Source organism: Lipophrys pholis (assembly GCF_963383615.2).
Source record: "Lipophrys pholis genome assembly, chromosome: 11".
Taxonomy (NCBI): Eukaryota; Metazoa; Chordata; class Actinopteri; order Blenniiformes; family Blenniidae; genus Lipophrys; species Lipophrys pholis.
Genome location: NC_137631.1, coordinates 29974886 through 29987266, shown reverse-complemented (window position 1 = coordinate 29987266; position 12381 = coordinate 29974886). Strand labels below are relative to the sequence as shown.

At 42.6% G+C, this 12381-nt stretch overlaps 1 protein-coding gene across 1 annotated transcript in view; it reads left to right on the top strand.

Annotated features, from left to right (window-relative positions):
* The first annotated feature begins 926 nt into the window (after positions 1-926).
* Positions 927-12381, top strand: part of ric8a (RIC8 guanine nucleotide exchange factor A) — a 33463-nt gene continuing 22008 nt past the window's right edge. Inside the window, exon 1 of the mRNA XM_080474579.1 lies at positions 927-1083. Within this exon, the coding sequence (XP_080330705.1) occupies positions 1000-1083 (84 nt within the window). The 5' untranslated portion in view covers positions 927-999. The remainder of the gene's footprint in view (positions 1084-12381) is intronic.

Genomic DNA, 12381 nt, shown 5'->3' with positions numbered 1-12381 from the left:
AGAAAAAGAGACGAAAACGTTACAAAAATCCTAACTTAGCTCCCCAATAAAGAGTTAACAGAAATCTCATCACGGAAAAATTGTACAGAGAATAGATGGACTAACACAATAAGAGTACATAACACAGAATGTGGAAGTCATATTCTTCAAACAAGCCATGATAATATTAATTCACAATGTTCATTTTTACCTGGACAGGGCGCTGTATCCTGTCGAATAACAGAATAAAATATTACAAAAAACTAAGTAAGTACTAAGTATTAAAGTAATTTAATAATAGCTACTATTAATAATATCAATGATATATACAATATGCCTATATATAGACAAAAATATATTTTATTCATATAGCGCTTTTAATACATTAAATCACACAAAATGTTTTACGTTGAAAAAGACATAAAATTGTATCCCTGTAAACTTAATACTTTTTTTTTATTGTCGCCTGAATGTGTGTCAAGAAAACATTATTATTATTATTATTATTATTATTATTATTATTATTATTATTATTATTATTATTATTATTATTATTATCTTTGTTGTTGTTACCTTAACAATTAAATCAATCAATCAATAAATAAATAAACAAACAAACAAACAGTTTGGAAATAATGTTAAATTAAAAGATATGCTATCTGTAAAATTGTAAAAGATAGTTAGTAGCTTTAAATATATTCAGCATTGTTTCCTATTGTTAGTGTAAAAATTGATATTGGTTTTAATTCCTGTCTTTTTAAAGTTAAAAAACCTTATTGTGATGTCAGACTCCTTGTGATTCCGATTCGTCACCTCACATCCATCACAATCCTTCAGTGATTGTCCAATGAGAGCGGCTGGAGAGTTTCTTTCTTCCGGGACCATAAGGCAGCAGAGCTCCTAATCCCTGTTAATCTGCATTAAGACGTCATGCGGTCATCTTTGGAGGGTGACACAGCAGCTCTAACAGATTGAGGAGATCTTCAGATACCTTCAGAGAGGCGGCAGCTCCATGAAGAGATGGATTTACAGAGCATCATCGAGCAGCTGGAGACTGGAGAGCAGGACGCTGCACTGGCTGCTCTGCAGAGCTACAACCAGGAGGTAAACCAGCTCTAATCCACACTAACAGGAAGTAAACCAGCTCTGATTCACACTAACAGGAGGTAAACCAGCTCTGATCCACACTAACAGGAAGTAAACCAGCTCTGATCCACACTAACAGGAAGTAAACCAGCTCTGATCCACACTAACAAGAGGAGAACCAGCTCTGATTCACACTAACAGGAGGTAAACCAGCTCTGATCCACACTAACAAGAAGTAAACCAGCTCTGATCCACACTAACAGGAGGTAAACCAGCTCTGATTCACACTAACAGGAGGTAAACCAGCTCTGATTCACACTAACAGGAAGTAAACCAGCTCTGATTCACACTAACAGGAAGTAAACCAGCTCTGATCCACACTAACAAGAGGAGAACCAGCTCTGATTCACACTAACAGGAGGTAAACCAGCTCTGATCCACACTAACAGGAAGTAAACCAGCTCTGATCCACACTAACAGGAGGTAAACCAGCTCTGGTTCACACTAACAGGAAGTAAACCAGCTCTGATTCACACTAACAGGAAGTAAACCAGCTCTGATCCACACTAACAGGAGGTAAACCAGCTCTGATTCACACTAACAGGAAGTAAACCAGCTCTGATTCACACTAACAGGAAGTAAACCAGCTCTGATCCACTCTAACAAGAGGAGAACCAGCTCTGATTCACACTAACAGGAAGTAAACCAGCTCTCATTCACACTAACAGGAGGTAAACCAGCTCTGATTCACACTAACAGGAGGTAAACCAGCTCTCATTCACACTAACAGGAAGTAAACCAGCTCTGATTCACACTAACAGGAAGTAAACCAGCTCTGATTCACACTAACAGGAGGTAAACCAGCTCTGATTCACACTAACAGGAGGTAAACCAGCTCTGATTCACAACTGTCGTGGTCTGTGTGTGGGTGACAGAGCTGGAGATAGAGCCTGACGCATTGTAGTGGACAACTTGCTCCAGTGTGCAGTGCAATTAAATATGGGAAAGGAAGAGTTTATTCTTCTTAATGTATATACACCCTTTAAATGTCAGCAAAATGAAGATATTTATTCAGATCGCCTTGCTTTTATTGAATCATTCATTCAGGAAAATAATTGTGCAAATGTATTTCTTGTTGGTGACATGAATGCTGACACCTCAGATGAGCGTTCTCAGTTTGCCCGTCACATGAGGATTTCTCTGAAGACAACAGGTTGTTGCTGTCTAGTCAGCTGCTGTTACCTCCAACTAGTTACTCCTACATAAGTGAGGCTTGGCTTGTCCACTGCATCAGCACTGCAGATGTCCATGCTATGTTACAGTCAGTGAGTCTGCTGTCTGACACGTCTCTAGCTGATCATGTACCATATGCTATGACTCTTCATGTTGATAATCTTCCTGAGCCGCTTCATGAGGCCAGTGTGGACAGCAGGGCTCAGCTCACCAATTAGGAGCTGCTGTTATACTATAAGAACTGAGGAGCTCCTGGGTGGCTTATTTCTACCTATAGATGCTCTAATGTACTCTAATGTAAACTGTAGTGATGTTTCTCATGGTAAATCCCTTTGCTCCTTTCATAACGGTATTATAGGCTCTCTTTGTGAGGCCAGCAGAGCACACTTCACTGTCCATAAGAATAGAGGTAACATCAAACCAGGATGGAATAAACATCCCCCAGCAGCTCAGGAAGCCTTCAAAGCTTGGATTGAGGCAGGCCGGCCCAGGCAGTGGTCTGTCCTGGAGCACAGGAAGCTTGCCAATGCTAGGTTGAACTATGCTGTAGGTTTTGTGTGCAGACATGAGAAGGTAATGAGATCAGACTCAATGGCTGGAAAACTCCTCAGTAACAAGGCCACAGATTAGTGGAAGCAAAGTGAGAGCGTTCAATAAGGACCAGCAGCTGCATGAACAGTAGAGGTGGTTCCTGGTTCAGATCATGCAGCAGCGTTATGGAGAAAACACTCCCAGGAACTATTCAACAGTGTTCAAGGGGAACCCTCTGTAATGGGGGGATCCTTGCAGTGATGTGGTGGGATTCACAGCAAAGGAGGTCCATCAGGCAATAGTACAGCTTCCTGATAAGAAGGCGGTGGTTCAGGTCGCACTGATCTGGGAGAGAAACAGTTTCATGCAAAGCTGAAAGGACGTTATAAAAATAGTCTCTGAATTTAAATATGGACTCTGTGTGTTGAGTTGACATTAATTCTGTGGTTTTCACTGAAAAAATATCCATTACAAGCTTCAGTCACAATTAATTACAGAACATTGTGCATATAATCAGTAACTTCTCTTTAATTGATTGACAGCACTAGAAATAATTCATCTGTTCTTATAGGGTGTATTAATGCCTCTAAGGCCTTTGACCATGTAAACCATGAAAAGTTGTTTACGGAATTAAGTAAAAAGGGGGAGCCAGACTATATCGTAAAAACTTTGGCTTACTGGTATACTAATCAGAATATGCAGGTCAAGTGGGGTGAAACATTAACTTCACCTTTTGGGGTGAGCAATGGTGTACAACGGGGGGGGGGGGGGGGGGGGGGGGTGCTCTCCCTGCTCTCTGTAACCTGGACATGGAGGAGTTATGTCAACAACTGAATAGTTGTAAAACTGGATGTGTGCTGGGGAACGAGATAATTAATCCTCTCATGTCTGCTGCTGATCTGGTCATTCTCTCTCCAGCGCTTCATCAGCTTTTAAATATCTGTTCTGAGTATAGGTTAAATATTGCTATTAAATATAATGCCAAAAAGAACACAGTTCTGATATGTAGAACTAAAGAGGAGGAGGATCTCAACTTCCCTCATTTTTACCTGTCAGAACAGGAAGTCGCTGTCAGTAGTAAAACAAAATATCTGGGACATCTCATCACTGATAAAATGTGTGATGATGATGATGATGATGATGGTGATGATGATGATGATGATGATGATGATGATGATGATGATGATGATGATGATGGTGGTGATCTGTATAGACAATGCTGTATGCTGTATGCTCAAGCCAACATATCTGCAAGGAAATTTTTTTTGCTCTGAAAATGTGAAAATTACTCTCTTTTAGGGTTTATTGTACTCTCTTGTATACCGCCCCCTTGTGGATTAAATATAGAAAATCAAGCCTATGACAGATCAATGTTGCTTCCAATGATGTTCTGAGGATCCTGCTGAGAAAACCTCGCTGGGAAAGAGCAAGTGAGAAGTTCTGTCAAGCAGGAGTTTCTACTTTTCAAGCTCTCATGAGGAATCTGATGTATACATTTATACGCAGACTTGAGGACTCTCAGAACACCATTATAATACTGTTGACTAATCCCAGTCATAGTACTGTAAAATACCAGCCATCCTTGTGGAGGCTTTGGTATGGGTGTCTTTTATAAATAAGGGGATATTTGACTTGTCTGTGATTGTCCTACTGCTGATACTTTATACTGTTTTATTCTCACTTTTATGTATTTGTGAATTTGTTTTTATGGACTCCTATGTCTGCAAAAAACACAATGATGATGATGATGATGATGATGATGATGATGATGATGATGATGATTGATGATGATGATGATGACGATGATGATGATGATGATGATGGTGACCAGGGGTGCTTCCTAATAGTCGCTCCTCTCTCCTTTTCTATCTACTTTTCCTTAACCCCACGGATGATGTTACTGGGTTAAGGAAATGTGTTAGGAGGCTTCCTAAAGGAGGTAGTAAAGGTGTTAGGAGGCTTCCTAAAGGAGTTAGGAGGCTTCCTAAAGGAGTAAAGGAAAGGTGCTAGGAGGCTTCCTAAAGGAGGTAGTAAAGGTGTTAGGAGGCTTCCTAAAGGAGTTAGGAGGCTTCCTAAAGGAGTTAGTGAAAGGTGTTAGGAGGCTTCCTAAAGGAGGAGTAAAGGTGTTAGGAGGCTTCCTAAAGGAGTAAAGGAAAGGTGCTAGGAGGCTTCCTAAAGGAGGTAGTAAAGGAGTTAGGAGGCTTCCTAAAGGAGTAAAGGAAAGGTGCTAGGAGGCTTCCTAAAGGAGGTAGTAAAGGTGTTAGGAGGCTTCCTAAAGGAGTTAGGAGGCTTCCTAAAGGAGTAAAGGAAAGGTGCTAGGAGGCTTCCTAAAGGAGGTAGTAAAGGTGTTAGGAGGCTTCCTAAAGGAGTTAGGAGGCTTCCTAAAGGAGTAAAGGAAAGGTGCTAGGAGGCTTCCTAAAGGAGGTAGTAAAGGTGTTAGGAGGCTTCCTAAAGGAGTTAGGAGGCTTCCTAAAGGAGTTAGTGAAAGGTGTTAGGAGGCTTCCTAAAGGAGGAGTAAAGGTGTTAGGAGGCTTCCTAAAGGAGTAAAGGAAAGGTGCTAGGAGGCTTCCTAAAGGAGGTAGTAAAGGAGTTAGGAGGCTTCCTAAAGGAGTAAAGGAAAGGTGCTAGGAGGCTTCCTAAAGGAGGTAGTAAAGGTGTTAGGAGGCTTCCTAAAGGAGTTAGGAGGCTTCCTAAAGGAGTAAAGGAAAGGTGCTAGGAGGCTTCCTAAAGGAGGTAGTAAAGGTGTTAGGAGGCTTCCTAAAGGAGTTAGGAGGCTTCCTAAAGGAGTAAAGGAAAGGTGCTAGGAGGCTTCCTAAAGGAGGTAGTAAAGGTGTTAGGAGGCTTCCTAAAGGAGTTAGGAGGCTTCCTAAAGGAGTAAAGGAAAGGTGCTAGGAGGCTTCCTAAAGGAGGTAGTAAAGGTGTTAGGAGGCTTCCTAAAGGAGTTAGGAGGCTTCCTAAAGGAGTTAGTGAAAGGTGTTAGGAGGCTTCCTAAAGGAGGAGTAAAGGTGTTAGGAGGCTTCCTAAAGGAGTAAAGGAAAGGTGCTAGGAGGCTTCCTAAAGGAGTTAGGAGGCTTCCTAAAGGAGTTAGTGAAAGGTGTTAGGAGGCTTCCTAAAGGAGTTAGTGAAAGGTGTTAGGAGGCTTCCTAAAGGAGTAAAGAAAAGGTGCTAGGAGGCTTCCTAAAGGAGTTAGTGAAAGGAGTTAGGAGGCTTCCTAAAGGAATTAGTGAAAGGTGTTAGGAGGCTTCCTAAAGGAGTAAAGGAAAGGTGCTAGGAGGCTTCCTAAAGGAGTAAAGGAAAGGTGCTAGGAGGCTTTCTAAAGGAGTTAGTGAAAGGTGTTAGGAGGCTTCCTAAAGGAGTTAGTGAAAGGTGTTAGGAGGCTTCCTAAAGGAGTAAAGGAAAGGTGCTAGGAGGCTTCCTAAAGGAGTTTATGAAAGGTGTTAGGAGGCTTCCTAAAGGAGTAAAGGAAAGGTGCTAGGAGGCTTCCTAAAGGAGTTAAGGAAAGGTGTTAGGAGACTGTTAATGTAGTATAAAGGTGGTTCCTCTCACTTTCCTCTGAGGCTCTAACCCAGACATGGGCAAACTACGGCCTGCGGGCCACATACTGCCCGTTAGGCTTTTTAATCCGGCCCGCCGAACTTGTCCAAATTATTGTAAAAACCTCCTTCATTTTCCCCTTTCCCTGCAATGCCTACGTTCCCCAATAGATGGCGCACTCAAAACACATTGACCGTTGTTGGAGTGACGCGTATTTCTCTTTATTTCACTTTAATTTTCACTTCGTTTCATGTCACCATTTGAGCCCTTCTGTGAAAATGAGTGGACGAAAGAGAAGGACAGTGGACAGCGAATGCCGAGTCTTTAATAAGGAGTGGACAACAAAATACGTTTTCACTGAAGTCCGATCGACGGCTGTATGTCTGATATGCCAAGAAGCTGTTGCGGTTTTCATAGAGTACAATATCAGCCGTCACTTTGCCACGAAGCATGCTAACTATGCTAGCAAGCAGTCGACACAAGAGCGGGCGGCTCCTGCTCAGAGGTTAGCAGCTAGTTTACAGAGGTTAGCAGCTAGTTTACAGAGTCAACAGAACTTTTTTCACCGACAAACTGCAATTCAAGAGTCAAGTACCAAGGTAAGTTATTTGCTGGCATTCAAATTAGCAAAGGCTAGCAAGCCTTTCTCGAAGGCGAGTTTTTGAAAGAGTGGACGGTGGAGACAGCAGGTCTCTCGTGTCCGGAGAGCAAAGCCACGTTTAAAAAAATGAGTTTAGCACGCAGGACAGTGACTCGCCGCCTGGAACTGATTGACGCAGATATAGTCAGCGAGTTAAACAAAAAGGCGGAGTCCTTTAGGTTCTATTCACGAGCACTGGATGAAAGTAACGACATAAAACACACTGCTCAGCTCCTCATCTTCATCCGAGGGATTAACAACAGTTTTGAGATGACGGAGGAGCTATGGAGCGTGGAATCACTGAAAGGGAAAACGTGAGGAGAGGACTGATATGAACAGGCGTCTGCTGTCATCCAGAGAATGAAGCTACCTTGGAGTAAACTCGCCAATGTCACCACGGATGGATCGCCAAGTTTAACTGGAAAAACCGTCGGGCTGCTGAAAAGAATCCAGGATAAAGGTAAAGAAGAAACCCTGAGCAGGATGTTGTTTCTCTTCACTGCATCGTTCATCAGGAGTCTCTGAGTCAGTCTGGATTACAGCTTCATCACGTCGTTGTAAAACTTGTTAACTTCATACGAGCGAGGGGACTCAATCATCCTCAGTTCATTAGGTTCCTGGAAGAACCTGATGCGGATCACCAGGACCTACTTTACCACTCTCGCGTCCGCTGGTTAAGTTTGGGGAAAGTGTTTCAACGAGTCTGGGAGCTCAGAGAGGAGAGTCGCTCATTTCTGGAGTTAATGGGGAAATGGGAGGAATTCCCCGAGCTGAGCGACACAAACTGTCTTTGTGACTTTGCGTTTGCTGTGGACATATTTTCACACATGAAGGATCTGAAGGTGAAGCTACAGGGGAAAGATCAGTTTGTGCACGACATGTTCACCAATGTGAGAGTCTTCAAATCCAAGCTGCTTTTATTCTCCAGGCAAACGTCAAACAAATCTTTCGCACATTTCCCCACACTAGCCGTGCAGAAAGAGGAGAAGAAATACTGCAAATCACTGGACGACCTGCACAGAGAATTTTGCCGTCGGTTCTGTGATTTTGAAAAAATTGACAAGTCACTTCAACTGGTGTCCTGTCCCCTGTCACAAGACCCCGGATCAGAACCGCAGGAGCTGCAATAGGAACTGATGGATCTTCAGTCTGACTCCGTCTCAAAGGAGAAGTTCAAGTCTCTTAAACTGAATGACTTTTCTGCTTCACTTAACGAGACCACGTTTCCAAACCTCCGGAGGACGGCACAGAGGATGCTGCTGTTGTTTGGCTCGACCTACATGTGTGAGCAGACGTTTAGCGTCATGGAAATCAACAAAGCCCCTCACAGGTCCAAGTTAACAGACCAACACCTCAGATCGGTCCTGAGAATTACCACAACAGAACTAACTCCAGACTCTGATGCACCGGCAGAAAAGGGAGACCAACAACACTGTTCCCACTGAAATTGGTGAGTTTTTCTGCTGTTATGAAAAAATGCATATGGAAAGTTTGGAAGTGCATCTTTTAATTAAGAGTAATGAGTATTTACACACAGCAGCGGTACAGTAGCTTAATTAGCACATCGCTCTTAATTTCAATTTCAATGATCAGCTGCAGGTAGGATATTTAAAACAGCCTATGTCTGTGTGCTTGGCAAAGAGACACGTGTTCTGTTTGGGCGTGAAGGTGAGGGCGTCCGTGGCGAGTGTGTAGAGCGGCGGTCAGGACAATCCAGCCATGATTTTGGGGGTTTAACACAAGTAGATATTATTGAGCTTGAGTATATCGTTGTGTAATAATATGTTTTGAATGTTGAAAGTGATTCCATTTTTCAATAAATGTTGATTTCTTTAACTTTGCACCTTCGATTGAAACTTATTAAAAACAGATGCAATCTTGATAAATCACAGTGAGTTTGCTATTTTAATCTATTTACATTTCCTCCTCCCAGTATCATAATATAGTATGTAAACACCATATCTTTCATATTCCTTGAGACAAACTTATTAACTGATAAGGGCTATTTTTCATATTTGAAAGACAGTTAATAAATTGGGTTGTAGTGTTCTTACTGTGCTATGAGCTTTGCACACACTACATGTAATGCTTTAGTATATCCGGCCCAAACACTCCATCCAAATGCTCCTGGCCCGGCCCCTCTGTCACATTTTAGAACCCATTGTGGCCCGCGAGACAAAAAGTTTGCCCACCCCTGCTCTAACCTCTGATATAAAGTCAAATATCTCAGGTTTGAATGTAAATCAAAGGAAAAGAGGAACTAAAGGGAAACGGCTGGCAGGTGAATAAAGAACCAATCAGAGTGACAACAGGCTGCACTAAAACTGGACTTTACTGTGTTGGTTCTACAACATCCAGAACATTCCTAGTTGGGATCTGGGTTCTAGATGATTTCAAGTTGTTCTAGGCAGATTATTGCTTTGGTAACTTACATGATCTGCTCCTTTTTCAGTCATCCTGAGTTTCCCTGAACGCTCCGATGAGCGGGTTCCTTTAAATGTTGTCGCCGCAAGGAATTGTGGGGGAACATGAGCTGGTCTCCTTTGGTAAAGGAAGCATCAGTGGTTCCTAGGCTAAAGGAGGTTCTAAAGGATGCATCAGTGGTTCCTAGGCTAAAGAAGGTTCTAAAGGAACCATCAGTGGTCCCTAGGCTAAAGGAGGTTCTAAAGGAAGCATCAGTGGTTCCTAGGCTAAAGGAGGTTCTAGAGGAAGCATCGGTGGTTCCTATGCTAAAGGAGGTTCTAAAGAAAGCATCAGTGGTTCCTATACTAAAGGAGGTTCTAAAGGAAGCATCAGTGGTTCCTAAGCTGCAGGAGGTTCTAAAGGAAGCATCAGTGTTTCCTAGGCTAAAGAAGGTCTCAAGGAAGCATCAGTGGTTCCTAGGCTAAAGGAGGTTCTAAAGGAAGCATCAGTGTTTCCTAGGCTAAAGGAGGTTCTAAAGGAAGCATCAGTGTTTCCTAGGCTGAAGGAGGTTCTAAAGGCTGCATTGAGCCTCCTTTCTTTAGCTTCGTGAGAATTCCAACGCTCCTTATCATTGCCGCCTCTTAAACACTTCTGGGTTATGAAGAAGTGGATAGGAAAGGAGATAGGAGGGACTATTAAGCCTCGTTTCCACAGAGCCCCTTGGTGCCGGTACGGGTCAGGTCGGAACCGGTTGTTGTGCGTTTCCACTGACTCAGAACCGTTACCAACCCGTACCATTGGTAACCATTTCTCGCTACCCCTCCACTTGGGGTACCAGGCACAATGTGCCGGATATGAGGGGGAGGAGCTTCAACACTGCAGTCTGCTCATTGGTCCGTGACGCCCTGTTCTCCCACCAAGCAGCCAATCAGTTCTTCTGCAGCAATCAGGAAACTTTTTGGAAAATGTCCTCCGGTTATGGTGTCACATCCTGCATGATTACACAACCGTTCACAACCCGCCTACATTTCAAACCGTTCCCCATGTAATGGAAACGCGGCACTGATACGGGTCTGGTTCCGGATAGTCAACCCCCACCTGACCGGCACCGGTACCAAGGGGCACTGTGGAAACGGGGCTTTAGGACGCACCCCAGGTCTGACACACAGTAACAGGAAGTAAACCAGCTCTGATCCACACATCCTTTGGTTACACAGGCAGCTTCTTTATAAATCCAACACATGACATGGACTGTGGGACTTGACGCCTCTGCTTCAGCCGCCTCCTCTCTCCACCTCCCCCCCGAAATAAACCCTGCAAACTGTTCGCTCACATCAAGTTGTCTCACTTACTAAACATTTTTAATGGCGTTTTAGATTCAGAGACAATATTGTTGACATGAGTTAGTTCCTGTATTGTGCTCCAACAGATGTCATCATATTTTAAAAAGTTACTCTTTAAGCTAATTAAATTATGTTTTAGCAGTTAAGCTTAACACTTTAAATGTGTCGCATTTACAGTACATCCACTTCAAAAATGTTTCACCAAAAGAAACATACGTTTCCTTTTATTAGGGAATAGAATCCAGTAGAATCTGTTGTTCACAGTCACAAAGGAAAAATCCTTCTCTTGTAATGAAGCTTTAGTTCTGCTGCTCTTCCTAATATTCTGCCCAACTCATTAGTCGCTTGTTGGATATTGTCATGTTTAGACTGCAACAACTAGAAGTTCCAAGTCCGGAAAAATCTAATTGTCCAGTTGGGAACATTGTCATGACAAAAAAATGATCAAGTCAAACATCCTGAAGTATTAAAGGATGCTTGTGAAGTCAATAGGACTGAGTTCCCTCTTCTCACGTCGACATACAAATACTGTTGTGTTGAGTGATGTCTCATCTTAAACTTCCCAGTTTTCCTTTGTGGAGTTAACGTTTCAGTTGATGTGTCATTTCTGGGTTGGACAGAAATAAAAGAAAAAATACATTTTTATGATTTCAGAAGTTTTTTTCACTGGTATAAGATTTATTACGAACATTGTTTTTTACAGTAATTAAAGATTTGGTTGTACTCTCCATTTATTTCTTAATTTAGTTTTGTGATTGTGATGAGGGTCGACTGATCATACATGTAAAGTTTCAGGCTGAGTGGAGTGTACACAGGCTGGTGATGCAGCACTTCCTGTCCATTCACAAGGTGGCGCTCTCACTGTGACGGTGGAATTCATCAGTGAAGTTTTAGGCAGATTGCAGCATGTAGAGTAAAGTTACATATCACTTCCTGTTTGGTGGTTTCTTAAACACATCCATAATACAGACTCGCCTCCTTAAATGAAAGTGAGAGCTAGAAACACTAATAGAAGTGAAAAGTATGGGTCCCAACACAGTACCCTGTGGAATCCCATAATTCCCTTCAGTATACTGAATGAATAAAATTCTGCTTTCACACATTTGCATAGAAATATCATATTGAGCCAGGAGAAAGTTTACTCTAAATCCTTTACTACAATCCTCAAACTTAGAGGGCTTGACAACAACGCCAACACCTGAATATGCAGACCAGAAATATGTGCTCCTGTCATTGTTTGGCCGGGGAATATGCTGCCACTGAAACCACTGAGGTGTGTGGTTTGACTCACTGGTCAGGAAGTAGTTAAATGTAATCTGCTCTGCTTTCTGCAAAGGTTTAAAAGCAGGAGTGCCACATTTAGTAATTGCAGCTTGAGCTTTGCGTCTGCTTGCCCAGGTGACCCTCCCTGCATGCTTCTCTGAGCTGTGTGGGAGTTGATCTTGAAAGCATTAGGATTAGATCCTCTGATACACGAATAGAGTCACCTATAGCCTGGTCCAGTCGTACTGGAGAATGAAAGCTTATCACTGGAGAGGCTGCCATATGAGGAGAAGAAGAAGAAGGTGTAAGATTCATTGAATCTAAAATGTAAGAACTTGTTATATAAAGTCTAGAAGTTCTTCACACATG